The 23,010-nt window shown below is 46.3% G+C and overlaps 1 protein-coding gene across 1 annotated transcript in view; it reads left to right on the top strand.

Moving 5' to 3' along the window:
- The first annotated feature begins 4,872 nt into the window (after positions 1 to 4,872).
- CUX2 (cut-like homeobox 2) overlaps positions 4,873 to 23,010 on the top strand; it is a 124,056-nt gene continuing 105,918 nt past the window's right edge. The window contains exon 1 of the mRNA XM_015567271.1: positions 4,873 to 4,926. Coding sequence (XP_015422757.1) covers positions 4,873 to 4,926 — 54 coding nt within the window. The remainder of the gene's footprint in view (positions 4,927 to 23,010) is intronic.

Genomic DNA, 23,010 nt, shown 5'->3' on the forward strand with positions numbered 1-23,010 from the left:
GGCTAAATGTTAGTGTCACCTTGCTGAAACCGGGGGCTGTGGGGTGTCATGAGTGTGTGGGGGAAGAAGTAGACTGTGTCATGAGTTCTCAATGCTGACAGACAGCCAGAGAAGGGTCTGGTGCTATTGGCCTCCCCTAGAAGGGCAGGGAGATCTCTCAGCTGGCTGAGAAGTAGAAGGCTGGTCAGGCCCGCTCCCACCATCAAATGCTCATGGATTGGGTCTGGCTATCTCACTGGCCATTTCCAAGTGATTATTGAGAATAGGGCTTCCTGTTGTCATTTGTTTAGTCATTCAATGGATATTTATTGAGCACCTAAGAAAATGGTGGTGGGATGGGCAAACATTTCTCTTGCCTTTTCTTCTCTGCATTTCACAAAGCAACTCAAGGTGCAGGGGTTCTTGCTGAGGTAAGCCCCTGGATTTTGTTTTAAGAGGTTTCTCTGCCTACCATCCTTCCAGGTCAATGGAGGCATCTTTCCAAATTGCAGCATGTAAAAGCAAAACTCATTCTTTCTGGCAGTCATTCATTTATTCAATTACTTATTCATTCAACAAATTAGTATTACAAGCTTTGCACTGTTCTGGTTTCTGGGGATATAGTGGTGGAAAGATATGCCTGACCTCATGGAGCTTTTATTCTAGTGGGGACAGATAGACCATAAGCAGATACATAATTAAGAACACAGATTAGCTTCAGATACTAGTAATGGCCGCATCCCAGTAGGATCCACTTGATAGCTTGTTTCCTGCTTTTAAAAAAGTGTGTCTTAGTGTATTCATTTGTTTAGGTCACCATAACAAAGTACCACTGACTGGGGCTTAACCAACAGAAGTTTATTTTCTTGCAGTTGTGGAGGCGTCAAGTCAAAAGCAAGGTGTCATCAAGGTTGATTTCTTGAGGGCTCTCTCCTTGGCGAGAAGAAGGCCATCTTCGTGTTCACAAGGCATTTTTCTTCTATGCTAACTGTATCCTATTTCTCCTTTTTATAAAGACACCAGTCTTATTGAATCAGGGCCCAACAAATGATGTCATTTTAACTTCATTACCTCAGTTTATCTCCAAAAAGAGATATGTCCATTCTGAAGTCCTGGGGGGGTTGGACTCCAACATATAAATTCGGGGGGCACAGTTCAGCCCATAATACCCTGTGTAGAGAGAGAGTGTGAATGTGTACATGCATATGAGTGTGAATGTGTACATGTGTATGCGTGTATGTGTGTGTGTGTGTGTGTGTGTGTGTGTGTGTGTGTGTGTGAGTGATTGTAGCGGGGTAGTTCGGTGCTCTCAGTGAAAGGAACAAGAAAACAGTGTTAAATGCACTCTAATCAGAGGGCTCTTTCTCTCAACTGTAACGTCTGATGTGAAAGTCAGACTTGCTTGTCACGTCAATCCCTTCTCCAGCAGGACCTTAAAATCAGAGTTCATGCATTTTCAGATATCTGATTGTCATGTAGCCACGAAGCAGAAGCCCGGGGACCCAGGGCTCCCCCCTCAGCCTGGCGCCTTGATGTAATCAGAGCCTCCTTTTTATCCCTACTCTCGAGGAAGGCCAGCCAGGCCACCTTTTTGATCATTGTAACCTTGATACAGAAGAATAATTTATCCATGCCCCGGATGAGGAAATTGCAAAATATTATTTATGAAGGTGAACTGACGCATTGTAATTCTGGCCCTGCATTTCTGGATGCGGCTGGCCAGAATAGGGAGATGCAGCTGGTGTTTGATGATAAAATGGGACATGGTCCCCATGAGATGGAGGTATTGGGAGAGCAGGGAATCAGGGGTCCCTCAAGAGAGTTTCCAGGGAATGAATTATTCCAGAAGCTGACCCACACTGCCCTTCCATGACTCCCAGTCAGAAGTAGGAGCAGAAAAGGCTCCAGGAAAATAGAGAGGCTCTGATGAACACTGGTTTGGGGAAAGGAAAGATATGGAGGCCTTCCTTTGAGGATTGTGGTCTTGGGAGGTTGTATAGTACAGTGGTTATCAGCCTTGACTTTGGAGCCAGCCAGCCTGGAGTGTGAGTCCTGGTTCTATTGCTTCCAGTGGGTGACATTAAGCAAATTAGGTCACTTTTGAACCTCAATTTGTTCATCTGTACAATGGAAATAATAGCAAATCTACCCAAGAACTGCCTCGAGACTAACATGAAATAAGATGGGTAAAATGTACTTGTTTGGTCAACAGGCCCAACTCCTTACCGAGGTAGCAGTTAAGTTGAGTGATAGGAATGCAGCTCTGTATCGAGATTGCTTGGCCTGGCTTCCCAGCTCTATTCCTCAACTGGCTGTGTGACTTTGAACGAATCACTTCACTTCTCTGAGCCTCCATTTTTCTCATCTGTCAAACAGGCATAAAAATGGTTCCTACTTCATAGGGTCCTCTTGAGAGTTAAATGAATGAATGGAAGGAAAGTGTTTACCAGTTACCTGTCTCACAGTAAATGCTCAGTAAATGTTGGCCATTAATATTAACTTCCTAGTATAGTTCTTAGCAGTCTTCCTTTCAAGAAGCTGTTCCCAACCTTGACTCAGATCTGCCAACACTGTCCTATTGAACAACACACTTAATTTTAAAATCTAAAAGGAATTGCAGTTCTTGTGTTTTGAAATTTCTTCTGAGCATTGAGAAGTCCCTGAAAGGGGACAGGATGTATATTTCCTGGGAGGGCCCACTCTAGCATCTGTCCACCACAGGAGAGATGGCAGACCCCCAACATCTCTGATCACCCAATTCACCAAACGGATACACCAACTCCTGAAAACATCACCACACTCTCTTAGGCACCAGCTGGAAAGTTCAGCAGTAAATGTTTTGCAGCCTCTCACCAGTTTGGGGTGCTAGTGAATTAGTGTTTGGTATTGAATTAGTATTCATTTTCTCTAATATGATATAAAAGTATAATCACATTAGTGACTTTTATAGGGCATTAGATTATACATTTGGAGCACGTGCCTGCCTCAAGCAGCTTTAAAAATTAAAAATAAAAACAGCCAGCAACAATAACAACTGAACCGTCTTCCCCCCTGGCTCATGAGCCCTGACTTTTTCAGTTGGGCTGCAGCAACCTGGGTAGAAAATTCTCTGCTCTCTGCCTCCTGGTCCCTACAGGGAAAGAATTTTCATTCCACCGACCTGATTTGTGAAGCATTGAATTTAAGACCTTAATAGTCGTTCCAAATGAATGTTTCTTTAATCCCGGGGCAGAAACGTAGGCTGTGGTTGAGATGTAATTAATAGCACTAATTACTCTTCTCTCCCTCCATCTCCTTTTCCTCCTGCCATCAACCCCGTTCCCCAAGAAACTTTGCGAAAGCACCAGAAATATTCACCTTTTGCTTCAAAATGTCCCTGAACAGAGAAACCAGTCATCAAACCCAGAGCCCACCCCAATTTACCTGGCCCCCCGGTCTCCCTGTTGGGAAATATTTTCCCTCTACCTCCCAATGATTCCTCCAGTTCTGGGTCTTCTGGGATTTCCAGGAGTTTAGATTTTCTAGAACCTGTTTCCAACTATCTTGGTGACTCAGCGAGTTGTGAATGGTGATGTCCTAAGGAAGCAGCAATATAGGGCAGTGATGGCAAACCTTTTGAGCTCGGCGTGTCAGCATTTTGAAAAACCCGAACTTAACTCTGGTGCTGTGTCACATATAGAAATTTTTTTATATTTGCAACCATACTAAAACAAAGATTCATATTTTTGATATTTATTTTATATATTCAAATGCCATTTAACAAAGAAAAATCAACCAAAAAAATGAGTTTGCGTGTCATAGGTTCGCCATCACTGATATATGACCTGACTTTCCTGAGCATCTTTTCCTACCGTGCAGCCTCACTGGTGCATTGGTTCAAACGTGTGAAGGTCCTCACGGACGCCCTAAGGTCCCTGCCAGCAGATGTCCAACACTGAGGGAACCCAACCCCACCAAACCATTTTCCACTACAAAAGGTAAAGGACTGAAAGGTTTTCTACACATAATGAAAGGCAACTGGTTGAGAGAGCTAAAATGATTATTTGTACACTGTCTCATTCCCAAATAATTAGAGGTGTGTAGACCCGCCCAGACAAACTTTGAAAGTAGGTTGCATCTGGCAGGCCAACTCCGACAATTCAGGCTTACTGGTGTACCACATTGAGAAGGATCCTCAGACCACATTTTAGATCAGCAAATGAGTCTCATTCAGTCAACAAACATTTGATGTGCCAGGTACTGGGGCCACTGCCTTGAATTGGGCCACAAAATCCCTCCCCTAAAGGAATTCTCATTCTAGTCAAGAGAGGCTGACGGTGGATACCTGCAAGGCCAGTTCAAGCAGGCTTGGGCACAGGATTAGTGCTTCTTTACCACTGTGGGTGTCTGTGTGTCTGGGCTTGCACACGTGTGTCGCCTGTTTGGGAGGGTTGCTCTGGGGTCTGAGAGCTCATGTGACTGGAGTGTGGAGGGGCTGGGAGATGCAGGTGGAGAGCAGGGTGGCAGGCCGCTTTGGCCACATGAGGGGGGCCCAGGTTTTTGACTCAGTGCCCAGGGAGCTGATGGAGGAGTATACATAGAGTAAAGCTCTCCTATAGCATTGTCGGGGTCCCTGTGAAACCATGTTATGGGGGCAAGTGGGTGGCCCAGAGGAGGCTGGGTAGTGGCAGAGGATGGCTTGGGCTTCCTACACGAGGAGCCGATGGGCCTCGTTTAATGTGGCAGAATGGAATGAATGGAAATGCCTCCCAGACTCCTGGCCTGAGCATCTGGGTAGATATGGTGGTGCTGCTTGAGAGGGGGCAGAAGCTGGGAGAAAGTGGGGAGCAGGCTGTAGCGCAGGGTTCCTGTTGGCCACAGGAAATCTGAAGTTGCTTTGGCCTCGCAGAGGGAATGTCAGGTCTGCAGTGGGTGTACAAGTGGATCTCCGAGTCCTATTGGCTGAAGGTAAGACCTGGACAAGACCCCCTGGGGACTCAGCCACGCCCTTTTCTTGGCTCTGAGGCCCTGAGCCAGAGCACTGAGGGCCCCCCATCAGTTATCCCAGCCCAGGCCATGAGCATTAATGTTAGAAACCTATTAGAAGGATGTCTCCTCTGGGGACCCAACCCAAAACCACAGCAGCAAGGAGCTGCATAGAGTTTGGGTGTTTGCAGGCCTGGCTCCCCCAACATCGGGACCCTGGAACATTGGATCACCTCACCGGCGGCTGGGACAGGCTTCCCAAAGGCCAGTTCATGTCACCTTTAGCTCAGAAAATAAGAGTACATGACATTGCTGAGACAATAATCTCTTGCATGTCTTGGTTAATGGTAATCTTAAAAGCTAAAATTGAGCATATCACTGTGTTGACCCTTAACCGCCCACAGGCTCAGTTAATTCTCACAGCAACCCAAGAGGCAAGTTTTATATTGATTCCCATTGTGTAGATAAGAAAACTGAGGCTCAGTGGAATAGCTGTTGCACAGCACTGTAGTGCAGACAGGATTTGAAGCCAGGCCAGTCTAACTACAAAGCCCCAGTCTCTTAGTGTTCACATTCTATGCCAAATGCTTGCAATATTTTGTCTCTTAAAGTCACAACTACCCTTCATAGGATGTTTCCATTACAACCATTTTTATAGACAAGGAAACTAAGGTTCAGAGAGAGGAAATGCCTTGGGGTCACACAACTGGTAAGTTGCAGCACCAGACTTTGAACCCAGACCCATGGGGAAGCCCTAAACTCTCTTTTGGAAATGAGCACGCTCCTGGCTACTAGTCACTGCCTCCCTGGACTGGCAGTAAAAGTCTGTGACCCGCTCAGTGACCCACCAGGGTCAGAAGATGGGACTCTATCTTCAGTGCTGTCCTAGCAGCTTCCTAGGCAAGGCTTTGCAAATTAGTGAGAAACATCAGAGGCTTATAGTCTTCTTGGAGCTCTGTGGCCAAACCCGGTGAGAGCCTGTTCTGAGAGAGGTGGGTTTATCAGTAGAGCCTGTGCCTGGAGCTGGTGCTCATATCGGACTTGTGTGGCATTAAAGCCCCCACTTCTGGGATGTGCCGCCTTGGTTAGCTCATGGGGTTTGGTCCACCCTGTCCACCAGGTAATCCTGATGGCTCACTGGGGCAGCTCTGTCCATCACGGCACTGATAGACAGCACTAGACAACGCAATAGCAGAGGGGACTGTATAGGATTCACTACTTTGCTTCAGCAAATGTGTATGTGTGTTTCTTGAACCAGTAGTTGGAAAATCACACCCTGATTTAGACACCTACTTACTGAAGCTTCCTGAAGACCCTTGTTTGATTAGCAGAGCTGTTATAATTATGGGATTTGGGGTCAGGCTGCTGAATTTTAGTTTCATCTGTGCTGCTCACTGCCTGACCTTGAATTGAGTGTGCTTAACCTCTTTACTCTTCAGTTTCCCCGCCTCATAGCATTGTTGTAAGAAGCAAACGAGTGCCTACAACTGTATTTGATATACAGTGTGTATGTTAGTTTAGCTAAGTGTTATTACTGCTATTATTGCTGTCTAAAATCGTTTTTTTCTGAAAATGGCCAGATAGTAAACATTTTATGCTTGACGGGCCACATGGTTTCTGTTGTAACCACTCAACCCGTGCTGTTGTAACAGGAAAGCAACCATGGAAAATATGTACTTGAATGAATGTGGTTGTGTTCCAATAAAACTTGCCTATGTTCTTACATGAACATGGTGGGTGGGGAAAGAAGAGTCCTTTTCTTCTGGGAGAGTGTGACCCTGGGGCTGCCGGCAACCAGTTTCCCAGATTACTGAAAAAACTAGCCCATGGTGAGAGAGAATGAGGACTATCAGGGAAGCAGAAACAAAAGTGAGAGATCAAACTCTGTCCATATTGTTTGAGCTGCTGGATCAAGCCATGCCTGAAGCTATCCCTGCACTATTAAGATATCAGCAATGGTTTCCTTTTTATGCTTAAGCTACCTTGAGTTAGGAGTCTGCTGCTTATAGTCAAGAGTGCTGAATAATATTAGCCTCCTCCCTGTCATTGCCTCTCTGCTCCTCATTGCTTTGGGGATTTGTAGGGCTCCCACAAGCAATTGGGGGATTTGAATGTTTGGGATTTAGACCTTCTCTACTTAAAGTGTAGTTCACCATGGACTATTCACTTGAATGCCTGATGAAATGCTGGGACACAGCCCCACGCTGGACGTCCAGAATCAGAATCTGCGCTTAGACAAGACCTCGGGTCATTCTTGTGAACATTAGAGTAAGAAACTGAAAGGATGTGTAGATGCAGCCAACAGGGCCCCTGTGTCATGAGGGGCTATTTATGGAGGTGAGGATATAGGGGATGTGGGTCTTTCAGCTGTTTTATTAGGGAGGCATGTGGTTTCATCTGTCTGGAGTGGGGAAGAGGCGCGTCTCTCACTGCCTGGGAAAAGAGAAGTGGGAAGGTCACCAAGGTCACAGCAGATGGGATGACAGGAAGGCCGGTAGAGCCAAACGAGAGTGACTTGCTGGGAAAGTGGCCTCCAGACAATAATCGAACAGCGATGGGCTCAGAAAATGCAAGAGTTTGGGGAGGAGGAAAGAAAGTATTATTTGTGAACAGGGAGAATTTGAGCCTGCAGAGTGTGAGCTTTGAAATCCACACAGACCTGGATTCAAATTATGGTGCTGCTGCAGCTTCTCACTGTATAACCTTGAACAAGGAAATGGATGTCTCTGAGCTTCACCATCCTTGTCTAGAAAATGGGGCTAAAATAGCACTGATGTCATAGGGATGTGGGAAGATTAATGCAGTAGTGATCAAAGCTGACAGCCTCGGTTCTTAACTCTAGGTGTACTAACATCACAGTGGGAGCTTGACATTGACCATGGTGGGAGGATTTACACCGTGGAAATGGTACACATCAGAACTCTCTTTCTCCAGAGACCTGGTTGTTAAGCATTCACCAGCACACAGCTGGTTAAATGACAAGATTATTTGAATGGTCAGGCCCAAGGCTTGGGGGAAGGGGGTTTCTAATTAATATATTACTATTATGTTAATTCTAGGACAATAATATTACTAATATTATATTAAATGTTTTTCATGATTGGATTTTCTGTGTGTTTACTCTGACATTTACTAGTATTTTAACTCCTTGAATGCCTTTTCTGGTTCCCAGCCCTAATTCTGGATAGCTGATATTGTCAATTAGCTGAGTTCTAGATGGATGAAGCATCTTATAGACTAGAGGCCCGGTGCACGATATTCATGCACTGTGTGTGTGTGTGGGGGGGGGGGGGGCCCTCAGCCTGGCCTGTGCCCCCTCGCAGTCTGGGACCCCTCACTCCTTACCGCCCGCCTGCAGCGGAGGTGGTGGAAGAGGCTCCCACCACCACCGCTGTGCCCACCAGCCGTGAGCCTGGCTCCTGGCTGAGCGGCACTCCCCCTGTGGGAGTGCACTGACCACCAGGGGGCAGCTTCTGCATTGAGCGTCTGCCCCCTGGTGGTCAGTGCATGTCATAGCGACCGGTCACTCCAGCGTTTGGTTGATTTGCATATTATGCTTTTATTGTATAGGATACCAGAAACAAGCATTTATTGAGCACAGACTAAACACCAGGTGCTGGTAAGCACTTCTTAATATAATCTTATTTAACCCCCCTAACAACTCTATGTGGTATGAACCCCATGGTGTGGATACAGGTGGGTCTCAGAAAGGTTAAGTGACTTGCCCCAGGTTGCACAGCTGCTCAGTGAAGGGGCTGGGCATAGAACCCGTGTGTTTCAACTGTAGAAGGTGTGCCCTCATCTGGTTGATCTATGGAGATTAAACGTGAGGGGCGACGGGGGGAGGAAATAGGTGTTTAGGTCCTTGTGGTATGGCTCTTTCCCCTTGTTGGGAGGCTGGTGTCATCTGCTTCACTGATGGCAAACAGTCCAATTTTCTGGGTTGTGCGCTGGCAGTATTTTGATTGGCAAGGGGATATCTCTGTTGGAAAGAAATCTTGGCCTCTTGCCTCTTGGCAGCAAGCTCTTGGCTGCCACGTGGAGCGCTGTTTGGAGGGGGCGTTTATTCTGCAACCTTGTAGCTTCAGATGGGCTGGGGGCTCTGCTAGTCTCTCCGACATACTGGCAGGGAGACTAAGAGAGCTAACCCTGTCATTGAGAAGCCCATATCACCTTCTTCACTGTTCTTCCTGCTTCTGTCTGTTTCTTGCTGTCCCTCAGGCCTCTTTTGCTGGGACTTAAGGAACCAGTAAGATGACAGTTGATTTGGCAGCAAGAGAAGCAATGTATCCTGTCTTCACAGGCCTCCATTCCCTCAACTCTACTAAAACTTGGGGGGTTTTACTTCCACAGCTCCCAATTTTTCTCAGGATAAAGTTCAGACTTCTTGCTTTGGCTTGAAGATCTCTTGTGATATGACCCCTGCCTCCTGCCTCGCAGGAGGGACTGTATTATACTCAACTTTTGTTTTTCCACAATGCCTAGCATAGATTTCACTCAGAACATATGGATGAACTTGACTCACTTTGGGAATTACAGTCATTGCCATTACTGTGTCTTAAGGCTGAGTCACCACATGCCAAGTGCTATGTAGGCTTCTAAGTTTTTTCTGTTCCTCATCTCATTTATTCCTTATAATAACTCCATAGGTAGGACCTGTTTTCCCCATTTTACAGAGGAGGAAACGGTGGTACAGAGAGATTAAGTTACATGTCCAGGATCACCCAGCTAGGACATGACAGTGATAGATTTGAACCCAGGTCAGTCCGGAGCCCAAGCTGGCTTGAGATGGGTTTTCCTTAAACTACTTTGTGGGAGCCTGTCATCAGCTGTGTTGTCTCCCGCACTCCCGCCCCTATGGCCTTGTCAATACAACAACCCAGTGTGCTGGCTCCTCACAATGCCCTAACTCTGCGGTGTCCACACATCCTTGATGAATTAACCTTGGCAACACTGACCTTGCCTTGTCACACCAATGAAGTTAGCGCTGCCAAGAACTGGGTTGCGGAAGGTGTAATGAATGGACCCCTCTCTCTACCTTGTCTCCTTTCCCCTGTAGACTCCAGGGTTGCTTTGATGTTTAGGAAGAGTTGGAATGTTTCTTTATGAGGGCGGGGAGTATTTGGAAACAGAGGAGAGCCCCCTAAGTTGGTTCCTTCCAGGGGGAATCTTCCTCCACACCCAAACCTCATCCATTCTGTCCAGGGTGGCCCATGTGGCTCTGCTCACAGGGGTGATTGTCTCATTGTGTCCCCACTTTGCTCAACAACAGAACAACGTTCCTGTGCTGAGGTAGAAAAGAGTCGGATTATGTTAGCAATTCTCCATCAGACTGTGTCATGTTTGGATGGTATTGTATTAACAGTTGTTTTCACTAATGTGATGAGAAAGTTGCTAATCTGAGAAGACTCTCGCATTGTATTAGGGAAAACAAATATTAATATGAGTCGATGGGAAGTAGCTAATATGAAACTAAGTTGCTAATATGACGTGATGGATTGGCAGGAGGAATTTAGGTCGGGTGCTTGAACTTTTCTGGAATGTTCAGTGGTGTGTGGTTGAGTCGGGGGAAGAAGGGTGGCAGGAGCTTCGTGTTACAGTCCCTCAGAGTTAAGGCTTCACATCTGTGTTGAATTGTGCCCCCAAAAGTTCAGAATATGGCTTGATTTAGAAACAGGGACTTTGCCGTTGTAATTAGTTAAGATGAGGTCATACTGGATTAGAGTGAGCCCTAAATCTAATGACTAGTGTCCTTATAAGAGGGCCCTGTGAATGTCCTATGACAACGGAGGCAGAGATTGGAGTGACGAGGCTACAATCCAAGCGATGCCAAGGATTGCCAGGCCCACCACTGCTGGACTGGCAAGGATGGATTCTCCCCTGGAGCCTTCAGAGGGAGGATGGCCCTGCTGACACCTTGATTTTGGATCTCTGGCCTCCAGAACTGTGAAAGAATGCTGTTTTAAGCCACCCAGTTGGTGGTACTTTGTTACAGCAGCCCCGGGACACTAATCCACCTTCTTTCCCATCACTCCCTAAAAAGGAGAGGCAGGTTCAGCAACATCCATCTAACTCAAAGATAGTAAATCAGCTTTGGGGATCCGCCTGCCTCATGAAGGTTGGCCTGGCTGCTTGACCAGACCCAAGGATACAGGCCTGCCCCCCCCCCGCCCCCCACACACACTTTGTTCTTTGTTTAAAAGGAAGAAGCCTCCTCAATCTCAGGGTTGTTGGCATATGGGCTCTACCGCCTGCTTTGCAGCATGTTAATATGTGATTAACGGGGTCTTAAAATACCCATTAGTCCCCCTCTGGTATCTAATAGTGCTTTTGGATTTAGAACAGAACATTATTTACTCATTAGCTGATAACAGGCCCTGAGTACTTATTGTATGTATTGGGACAATTATTAGAGGGTTCCACACAGAATCATAGTTCCACTGGTATGGTCAGTGGCAGGACAGCGTGTTCCAGAAGGCATAGGAGCACAAAATGACTCATGCACCCTACAAGGAAGGCAGGGGGTCTGCTCAAGATTGCCTGCTACTGGAATGACCAGATGGAAGGAGTATTGAGGGGATAGAATTTGAAGGGACCAACTCTAGCAATAGTGATACCAATGATAGTGGTCCCACAGTGGTGAGGGGTTGCACCTGAGCATCGCCCATGCTTCCCAGGATAAGATGATTCATTAGTAATGTGATAGCCACCCCAAAGATCAAAGAGACGGGGCAACTTCCCCAGGACCCAGCTAGCAAGTGGCCAAAGCCAGGTGCACACTGAGCTCTTTTTATAAGACCTGGGTTCTTTTCAACATTCCTCTTGTACCCCCTGCAGAAACTGCTTGATGATTCCAATCTTCCTTTTCTCCAATGGCCAGAGGAACTTTAACATCATTTCCTCTTGTGTTTATTTAGTGTGTTAGAAAGATGAAAATAGCAGCCCATTGTCCCTACTCAGTGTCTGGGTCCTCGATCTCTGGCCCCATGTGCTGGGAAGGTCAGGGTGGAGGGGACAGGAGTGGGAAGGAGCACAAATGCCACAGGAGTAGTTTGGACATCTCCCAGAAAGCAGGAGGGGGTCCCTCGGAGGGACTGAGGAGTGATCAGACAGGCCTGTTTCAGTGACTCCAGTGGAGGTCTGGGAATCAGAGGGGTGAGGGGAAGAGGCAGTGAGAGGTCAGTGAAAGTCTGAACTAGCTGCTGACTTTGGCATTAGTTGGAGGGAACGAATGCCAGTGATTCCCCATGTCGACCTCACAGGTATTGATGGGTGATTTAATGTGAGTGTGAAGATGATGCAAAGGTGGGGTGGACACCATGCAGGGTGTGTGAAGAAAGTCTCCAGTTCAACCTCGCACATTACCTTGACCTTGGCAAGCGTGATTTTCAGGTCATTGGTTTGTGGTGGTTTGCGGAACAAATTCATGAACTCTTAGTACGATGAGTGGCACGTCATAGGAGTACAAATACTGGTGAGCTTAAAAAAGGCCTAGCACCCAAAACCTTACCTTTAGACTCAGAATCTCCTCTGCTTCTCTGAGATGTGACAGAAGGAAAGGCAAGAGGAACTTCTTGTATGAGGGTGGGGTGGGTCTCTCTCCAGCCCAGTGCATGCAGCTTGCATCCAGTTTCCATGGTGTGCAGGGAAACCTCGCGTGTTGTTGTTGTACACAGGTGGCCAGCCAGTTTTGTGGGTGTCCAGGTACGGGCACCTGTTTATTATGAACACATACAGAAAAGGCACGGGGTGCCCTCTCTGGTGCGTCATTCCAGCATCTGGCCACATTGACACTGAAGAAGCCAGAGCTGTTTGCTGAACGCAGGCCACAATTAGAAGCCCCAGATGTCACTTTTGTCTATTGCCTGAGTGAAGAACAGAGCTCCCTGGTAAAAGATTAGCAGGGTCCCTCTCCACGAAGGAGCCAGTGGAGAAAACAGAGCTTGGCAAACTTGCCCTTCTGTCCATCTTTCACTCTAGATATATGGGTCCACGTCTCAGCCAGGCCAAATAAATAAGCCATTTCCCAATGGACATGCGGCAAATGTTTGTCTCTGTGTGTGTGTGTGTGTGTGTGTGTTTGTGTGTGTGTGTGTGTGTGTTTTAATAAAGCTCACCATGAGCCAGATATCAATTTCTGTCAGAGAGACGCAGAGCATCTGAACCAGAACTAAATAAAAATAAACATTAAACAATTATTGAATTTAAGTTTATTTTAAAAATCAGCAGGGTTGAGGGAACAAGCCACCCATTAGCAAGGCAGAACTGTCGGGCCTTTTAACAACCCGCTGGTTCTTGGCTGCCAGGGAGATTTTGGGCCGTACAAACTGTGGAAACTCCAGATCCTATTGATTAAAGATGATGCAGTAACAGACCAATTATATCGTTGTGGCTGCGTGTGGCGCTGGCCGATGCCAGCTACCCATTTGTCTTTATGGAAACGGCTTTGTTTGGGGGGCTCTGGGAGGGCAGCTCAGTGTCCCCGTCCTGGGCAGTATATTCTACCCCCTCTGCTCCCTGCAGTGGTGGAGGCCCTGAGCTGTCCTTGAGTCTTGCATTTTTTTCCTCCCTGTCCCCTCCACAGACATCCATAGTTCATAAGGAACCTGTGTCTTGTCAACCAAATCAATGCAAATAACCGGTGAGCATTTCTTGACTTTTCAGTAATAATTGATCTTCCCAGAACTGATATCGTTTGGAAAACGTAAGTAAGGAGAGCAGCAGCGAGCCAGATGTCCGTGTTAAGAGAACATAATTGCTCTGAGTTATAGGAAAGGAAATGATTTCCTTCCAGCTTTAGCTCTGAGAGCAGAGCAAACTGCCATGGAGCATCAGGAAGCTCCCAATAAACTCGGGCTTCGTACAGACTCAGTCTCTCAGCTGGAAAATATGGACGAATGTGGGGCTGGGATCTTCTGAGCTGACTGGCAGTTCTGCTCGCAATTTTGTCCGTCTGCAGGTTTTTATTTGGAAGCTTTCTGCACAGCTGGTCGCTGTCGGGGAAGGAGAGAGGGGCTTGGGAGATGTTCAGGCATAGGTCACCCACTGGATGGAATCTCCTCTCTGCTGGTTTGTGTTTTTCTTTCCTTCTAATTTGATAGTCATTTCCATGCACCACTCTGATTGGCTCCTGACTTGACTGGGGTGATAGTTAGAAAATTAGACAGGGATGGGGTCAGGAATGCTGTATGGATTGGTGGATAGATAATAGGATTCCTGGGGGCACTTTCTTTATAAACATCTGCCATTCTTCTAACACTCATTTATTTGTTCCTTCCTGTATTCAATCATTTGTTCACCCAACACACATAGTAGTTACTGGGCACCTACTCTCTGCCAGGCATAATTAATTAGGTACTGAGGGTACATTGGTACCTGCCCTCATGGGGCGTCAGTTTAGCCAACGAGAGACACAATGTGAAATGAATATTACAGATGCAATAGTGCTTCATAGAAATGAGTGGGGGGGGAGTGGGAGCCCACAATAGTAAGAACCTGACCTTGTCTTGGGGAGCTGGTCTTGCAGAAGCATTTTATAAGCTGAAACCTGACAGAGGGATGGGAATGAGCTAGACCAGTGGTTCTCAGACCCGAATATACATTACAGTTACTTAAAGGACACGTTAAAAATATTGTTGGGCACCACCCCCTGAGTTTCTGATTCAGCAGGTCTGGAATGTTTCTAAGAATTTATATTTCTTTTTTTAATTTTTATTAAGTTTTCTTTCTTCAAAATGTTCTACCTAAAGAACAGGCCTTCGTGAGAGGCTGAAATGTAGGGCTGACAGGCAAGGGGTGCCTACCCGGAGGGCCTGGTGGGAGCCTGTGGCTTGAGCTTGAGCTTCACGCTGCATGTCTCCAGGCCACACGCAAGGTCCTCACTGAGGGATGGAGTCAGGGGGGAGGACAGGAGTAAGAATTTATATTTCTAACAATTTTTCAGGTAACGTTGATGCTGCTGGTCCAAGGACCGCACTTTGGGAACCATCAAACTGGGCAAAGGACTGGAAGGCGAGGGCATCCTGGTGCACATGCAAAGTCCCTGGGGCTAGTTTGAACTTGGCAGTTTCCCGTCACAGCATAAAGGGACAGAATGGCAGGAGCAAAATGATTGAGACTGGGCGACAATTCACTGGATGCGAGGGCAGGCTCCTGACCACACAGGCCTTGCAGGATGAGCTGGAAATTTCAGATTTTATCTGAAAATGGATGAGGTGCCTGGGAAGGTTTTAAGCAAGCAAGTGTCAGCATCTAGTTTGTATCTTGAAGTGCTCTCTCTGGCTGCACAGGGGGAAATGGGATGATGGAAGCATGGCAGGTATAGAGCTGGGGAAGCATCCAGGCAGGAGTAAGTGGTGGTGGGGCTAGACTGGTGGCAGTGGGCATGGAGAGCATGGACATGTCTGAGAGAGTGAGTTTAGGCGTACACTTTCGGGAAAGCCTGCCTAATTAATTTGGGTTCACCCTTCAATCCCTGAAACCAGATTTCTTACCTGAAGACATCGTATGTTAACAGTGACATTACCAGTTCCTTGAGGCAGGGCTGTGAGCCCTGTCCACCTTGTTAGCCCACCTGCAGCCCTCTAGTTGGATGCACAACAAATGCCTTATAATATTACCTGGTCCTGAACATGTGACAATTTACTAGCTAGAGTCACATCTGTTGCCTCATTTTATTTTCCAAATACCCTGAGCAAAAGATGGAGTTGTACCTATTTTGCAGGTGGGAAAAACTGAGGTTCAGAAAGGGCATGTGGTAATCCCAAACTCAACCAGCTGGGCTGAAGGAAAGGCATGATTCTCACCCAGGCCCGGAGTGCCCTCTGGTGAGCAGACAAAAGGACCTGTGATGCCTTCACTGGGGACCTTAAATAGCAAATTCATTTTTCATTAAGTGGTGTCAGTGGCCTTCCCCAAGATGACAAAGCCAGTCCACCAGAAATATTAAGTAGATATAGATAAAATTATAATTTTTTAAAGTCAAAAGTGGTCAAATATTAGCAGTTCCCTATGGTTCAACCTGAAACAAAGTATGAGCAGAAAGAGTTGCATTTATAGAAAATTCTGCCACAGCATGAGGAAGAGGAGTTGCAACAAAGTCTAAATTGTCTCTGAAAGCAGCTTCCCACACACGGAAGCTGATGAGGGGGCCGTAGAGGGATGCAGCATCTTAGAATCAGTCTATAATGCAATCAATTTTGTATATCCCTGGTGAAACAGCAACATTTATTTAACGTCTTTTATAGAGCAGCTGAGTTTTATCACAAATCACATTCCATTTCTATTCAGCTGGGACTCCTTGAAGGCTAAAATGCACTTACTTTTCTCGGAGGAAATTTACCAATTCCTCAATAAAGACCCATTTGCCTCTGTATGTAAAATTGACACATTTATTGAATATTAAACATTTAAAGGTTTTTTTTCCCCCAGCATCCCCCCCACCCTATCCCATCTGCCGACACCTTTTTGCACTTTTCCACAAAGCTTTTCTTTCATTCATTAGGGAGACTCTCAAAGTGGCAAGAAATGTGTATTTTTGTGCAGAAAAAGCCAACATTTAAATCTGGTCTTTCCTATCACAGAAATGGTCAGGTTATGTCATAAATTCATAAAGTGAAATTCACTGCCTCCGAGCGGCCTCTTTAAGCCTCAAGCTTTTCCTGTCTCTTTGTGGCGTGCTTGGCTGTCTTGGTCACGCAGCGATACCGTCTTGAGTTCACAACAAAAGTTTTTTTGTCCGCACTTGTAACGTTTGCAGAAGGCAGGGGCAGCCTCTCCGACAATAAATTGTACTAATTAGCATGAGGGCCAATTAATAAAGCGAGTTTTCTTTCATCCATGTTCCTGAATGGTTGGGGACATCAATTAAAGTGTGTGCTGGGGACAATGTCTTTTCACTGCTGGCAGCAGTGTTTTTGTTTAAAAAAATAAGTGGGGGACTGGGCAACTTATGGAACATGTTTTTGTGTCCTTAACATGAGAGAGGGCTGAACTGTTGAACTTAGGTCTCCAGTGTTGGTTGGGTCCAGAGTTCCTAACCAATTCTAATCAAAGCAGTGACAGACGGGATGGCGCTGTGCTTTATCTTAAGGAGAATTACTGATTTTGAGGAGTACCTTCCGAACGAGCTTTGCGATCAGACAGATTCCTATTCCAGTCCTCACTTCTCCCCACCACTTTTGTGACCTTAGACGAGGGAGTTTACAAACTCTTTGAACCTCAGGCAGAGTTAAATGGGAACCTCCAGGCAGAGGGAACCTCAAATTGCATAACTGCTCCTGAAGACTTTATCCAAAGTCAGGCTTGGATGGGAAAGGAAAGGTCATTGTGTTCCAGGCTTTATTTCCCTTTCACAGACCCCACCAGTTGACACCTTATGCTTGGACACCTTTGGGGACAGGAACTCACTTCCAACCCTCAAGGTTGTCTTCCTTATGTCGACCTGAAAACCTGTTTATGTGTAACTTCCTTTGCCCACACAGATCTGACCTTCTCTCCAGTTCTTCAAATATGTAACGATTCTCTCATCCTGAGTCTTCTATAGTCCAGGGTGAATGTCCCCATCTCTTTGCAGATCTGGGTTTCTCAAACATGTACACTATTGACCTTATGGACTGGATATTTTCTTTGTTGTAGGGGCTGTTTCTATACATTGTAAGATGTTTAGCAACATCTCTGGCTTCAACCCACTAGATGCCAGTAGCACCCTCCCCTCCCCGTTGTGACAATTCAAAAGTATCTATCTCTAGACATTGCCAAAATGTTCCCAAGGGGACAAAACCACTCCCAGTTGAGAACCATGGTTCTAGAGTTTTGGGTCCTCTGCATCCTGAGCTCCTTTGGTCACTTGTCGCTTCACCTGAGAGACTTCACATCCTTTCATTTCTGTCCCTTCTGGCATGCCAGCATCCTGCCGGGATCCTGAGAACCCAAAAGCAATCATGAGAATCCAAAATAAAATTGCCTATTTTTCTTTCTGAAGCTGTCTCCACAAAAAGCAGACACCACCAGGACTGGGAGTTGGCTGGGGCTTCCCTGTTGGAATCTCCATTTTGAAAACAGGAATGATGAGTCTGAGTTGATCCCATGGCTTTTGTCATGGGATCACTTTCATTTTAACAGGTAGAGCTAACTTTCCAACACAGGAGGTCAGTGAAGATTTCTGACTGTGGCTGGCTCCGGGATAGCATTCTGTCTTTGACACAGACTGTCCAAGTGACTGTACTTCTTTGAGTCTCAGTTTCCTCATCTGTATAATGGGGATAAAAACAGCAACTGTCTCAAATGGTCGTCACGATTCAAAGAATGGATCCATGCAAGGTGTCCAGCATATATTCATCAACCTATAAATAATAGCTACTGTTTTGTGTTACAATTACTATTGTTGTTTGCGAATGAGAAATATGCAGCCAAGGAATGAGAGTAATTCACACAAGGTCAGCCAGCAGATCATTGTGAAAACATTGGGTGGAGATCTTTTGTTCTGGAAACCATGGAGTTTTTGCAAAGGTCTTTCTGTACATAGAGAGGAAAAGATTTGAAGATGATCCATTTTATGTGATTCTCACCCCATTAACAGCCCGTGGTTTTGCCAGAATATCCTCTTTTCACTTTCATTTTAAAAACCAGCCAGTGTAATAAATCTTGCCCTGAAATCTCGGCAGCACATCTTGGCTGGAGTGTATGATAAATCTAATAATACCGTGGCCTCTCTGTATGAGAGACCCCTGCACAGATCTGTATTTTTGGTGGACAGCCCCATGATCTGGCAGGTTTATAATTTGCTTCCAGTTTGACAAGTCCAGCCCTCTGACTGGCTTGTCTTTGTTCCACCGCTTCCTTGGCTTGAGGGCAGACAGATGATTCTGTCCCTTCTCTTTAATCTGTACCGGGTTTTTCTCCTCACAAAGCCACAGAGTTAACCAGCCTATCCCCACATTTACAACAGGAACATGAACAGGGCCTTTTCTGTGCCCAGCATTTCTTCTGGTCACAGCAAACTCAGAGATGGGTATCATCAGCCCCACCTGGCAGATGGAGAAACTGAGGCACAGAGGAGGATCAGCAGTGTTCTCAATCTTTCTGGCATTTGCACTCAACTTCTGTTCCTTCTCCTGCATTCATGGAGGTCAAAATGCCATCTTCCACTATACCCACCACTCTTCCAGCTCACCACGTGAACAAGCCGCACTAATCTTTAATTGTGAACATCTCTACCTGCTGGAGAATTAGACTCCAGTTTTAATGGAGGGAAACAAATCTTGCATACCTTTGAGAATTGCTTCTCTCAGCCCGGGAGTCTTCAGACCTCCACCGAAGAAAGCTTGACACATGACATTAAAATCCTGGGCTATGAAATGATCTTTCAGCTGCCGCTATCTTTGTAAAAGAGAATCTGGGCCTTCACAACAGACCAAGGAGTAATTCCTTTGGATTAGTGTCAACATAGAAATGCAAAAGGAAAAGTCCAAGGGACCCCCAGTTGGGAAAATGCTGCCTTTGACTAGCATGTTCCCGTCTGGCATATTCCAGAATTTTCTTCATTCCTGTCTTACAGGACTCAGAACAAAGGGCTTGTGAGGGTCTGATGGGATTGAGGCCTCCTGCTCCTTTCTTCCCCTGGATCTCTCAGCTCCGCAACTGAAGTGGCCCCGTGCAAGGTTCCCTGGGGAAACTGAGTTCTCCGCTGGAACCCTGGGGCTACCCTTTCTTGAAGTGAGAAGCCCAGTGGGCGAGGCTTCTGTATGTTATTGAGGGAAGAAATACAGCCTAGAACCCTTTCTGTAAAAATAACTTCCCTGGCTCCTCCTTTATGGGTGAGGGAAAGTGCTTAAAATGCTTAGAGGGAATAAACAGCTTTTAATGAAGTTACATTGCCACATAATGGGTATCATAAAATTGCCTTCATACTACAGGGTCCCAGGATGGCATTTATTATCGACTGCGCCGGAATAGTCTTTGCAGAGCTCCGGCAGCTGCAGAGAGAAGAATGCAAAAGTCTCCTTAAATTACCTGATTGAAATAACCGGCAGAATATTCCGCCGGGCCGCCGCATGCCAGGGAAGCCGCCTTTGGGGTGGTCTGTCAGAGGCGGTTTGCGCATTCTGAAGAACACAGGAGTTTCATTGCAGCAAAACAGATGTTCATCTTGTTTCTCCATCGGCTGTTTGATGAGAAATTTATTGCTCTTCCGCTGGGCAGGAGCCCCTCTCGGCTATGGAGTCTATTAGGCAAGCCATCAGCTGGCAGGAAGCCAAGGTGAGGCTGTTTTGATGAAACCCATGAAAAGCCTTGGCTTGGAGGCGCCGGTAATAATGCACTGGCTAGACTCTCCTGATTGGGCGATTGATTGGCCTGATTTGATTTATTGATCAATACCCTCAAATTTGGCGTCTGAGAAGCTGCACTAATCTTTAACTGTTGTGAACATCTCTACCTGCTGGAGAATTAGACCCTGATAAGGAATGTATGAAAGGAATCGGGCTTATCTTAATCACACACCAGGCCCCAGCACTACCCGCGCCGGCAAGGGCCCCAGTGCACCGCGCCCCATCACCAGGCAGGCCGGCACAGATCTATAAATTGATGGAATTCAAAGCCTCCAGCATCGATTACCGTTATAACAAACAGTGGTGCACAGAATGTCTGATTATTTTTAGACAAAGATTCTGTTCTCTCAGCAGCAATTTTGCTGAGGCTGTCACTGTGTCAGATGTCTACTGTTGATTGCAATTAGATGCAATACAAAAAAAAATTAAACTATCTGTATCCTTAGTCTTATTTCCAGTTATTAAATCTCTCTCTTTGTTTGCCATTTCCTCATGATATCTACAGCTGGATGAAATATTTGGTTGGCAGGAGAAATCCTTGTAATTCAGCAGGGGTGCCATGGCCCACTGGCTCATTGGATTATATCTGATGGTGTGCATAGAACCTTGGGGAGGAGCATTGAATGGGGGTGTTGTCTGTTTAAAAGTGTACGGGGTGACAGCTTTATGCAAAAATGTTTCAGGGCAGGATGGGGGGATAAAACCAATCTCCAAAGCCCTCCAGAATGCCTGCCTTCAGTCTCCTTGTTCCCTTCCACATCGAGCAGGACCTAACCAGGGGTGTGCCCCCATCATTGGGTGAGGGAGGTTATCCAAGCAACTGAGCTCATAGGTTGGCGCCACTTGAAGTAATTAATTCCTCCAAACAGAGACCGCACTCGGGACCCCTTCCGCACTCAATCATACCTGAAGAGCAGGCTCCAGGTAATTGTGGGTCTGAACAAATTAAGCATTCCCTTTTACTAGTACATACGGCCCGGCGGCCAGCATCCTGGTGTTGGGCACATGCATCCATCATCTTGGCGCTCTCCAGTTGATCTCTCGTTCCAGAGCCATTAGCCCCAGTGTCCTTGATGGTGGAACAGCTGTAAACTCGAGACTGTTAGTGGGGTGACCAAGACCAACTCCTCATTATTCGATGGGACAGAGACCAACGCTCAGCTGACAGAGCCAAGGCCTCCTGGTTCCCAGAAGCCAGCTCCTCTTGGAATAGGCAACTGCTGGCTAATTTTAGAACATTCATAAATGGATGGAGAGGGTGGAGCTGGCAGCTTTGACTTTGGGGTCAGCCAAGAGGGTCCTGTGGGAATCGGAAGGTAGGCATTGATCCTCAGAGCAAGAGCGGGCAAAGAACATCTGCCCATGTTCCCACCAGGGGCAGATGTTCAAATGCCCCTTCAAGGTCACTCCAGGGGACCTGGTGAGGGTTGCTTTAAGTTCCCTGGAGGCAGAGAAGAGGTCATTCTTGTTCTGTAATAATCAGAATAATACCTGCCACTTATTCATCACCAATTGCCCCAGATCCTGTGCGGACGACTTCCAAATGCATCTTCCTCAACTCTCCGGTTACCTTGCATGGTTGGAAATAATTATTCCTATTTGGCAGATGCAGAAAATGAGGCTCACTGGCATTGAGCAGCTTGTCCAAGGTCACACAGCTAAGAAGTAGTGAGGCTGGAAGTCATCAGGTTGGTTTCTGGAGTTTGGGCTCTTAACCTCAATGGAAAATGTTCAGTAAATATCTGTTGAATGAATGAATGAATGAATGAGGCACACATCTCCAGTGGGGACTCAGCTGGGCTCCAGGATAGCCAAGCATGTCAGGACTGGCCACCACTGCAAGGGAGAAAGAAGAAATCAGAAATATAGAAATTTCAATTACCTCCATGGGCAGGTCTGATGTTGGGGCCTCCAGGGCTACTGGAGACAGCTCCAGCTTTGTCTTCCTGGGCATAGAGCTGTGCCCAGGCTCCAGTCCCCTCAGAGGAACTAGAGGAACTAGGAATCTTCTGTGCTAAGGGTTGAGGGGTCTGGCAATAAGGAGAAGCAAAAAATGGGGTCTCAAGATAGGGTGAGCTCATTTGTCACTGGTCTTAGAGCCAGACAACCTTGGACTGGTTAAGAATTCAAACCCTGAAGGCAGGTAGACCTTGGTTCAAACCCTGGGGTCGTCGCATTCTTACCTCTGTGTGACCTTGAACAAGCAGTTGAACCTCTCTGGGCCTCACTTTTCCCAATCTGAAAATAGGCCTAATAATAGCACCTTTCTCTCAAGGTGACTGTCAGCCCATACACAGTGCCTGACTCATGCTGTTTGGCGGCAGTGATCATTGGTTCAGGGCAGCGATTCTCAACCTGGGTTCTCACAGGGGTCGCCTACGACCATCAGAAAACACATATATAATTACATATTGTTTTTGTGATTAATCACTATGCTTTAATTATGTTCAGTTTGTAACAATGAAATTGGGGGTCACCACAACATGAAGAACTGTATTTTTCCCCCCAAGGGTTTGTATATGTTTTCTTTATATATATATATAGCTTGAAGTGTATTACAAAGAGTATTACATATGTCTCTTTCCTGCCCATTTTTTGATTGGGTTGTTTATCTTTCTTTTGTTAATTTCATGAGCTCCCTGTAAATGTTGGAGATAAAGCCCTTATTGGTGATGACATTGGCAAATATGTTCTCCCATGCAGTGGGCTTTCTCGTTGTTTTGTTCATGGTTCCTTT

Source organism: Myotis davidii, unplaced genomic scaffold (assembly GCF_000327345.1).
Source record: "Myotis davidii unplaced genomic scaffold, ASM32734v1 scaffold223, whole genome shotgun sequence".
NCBI lineage: Eukaryota > Metazoa > Chordata > Mammalia > Chiroptera > Vespertilionidae > Myotis > Myotis davidii.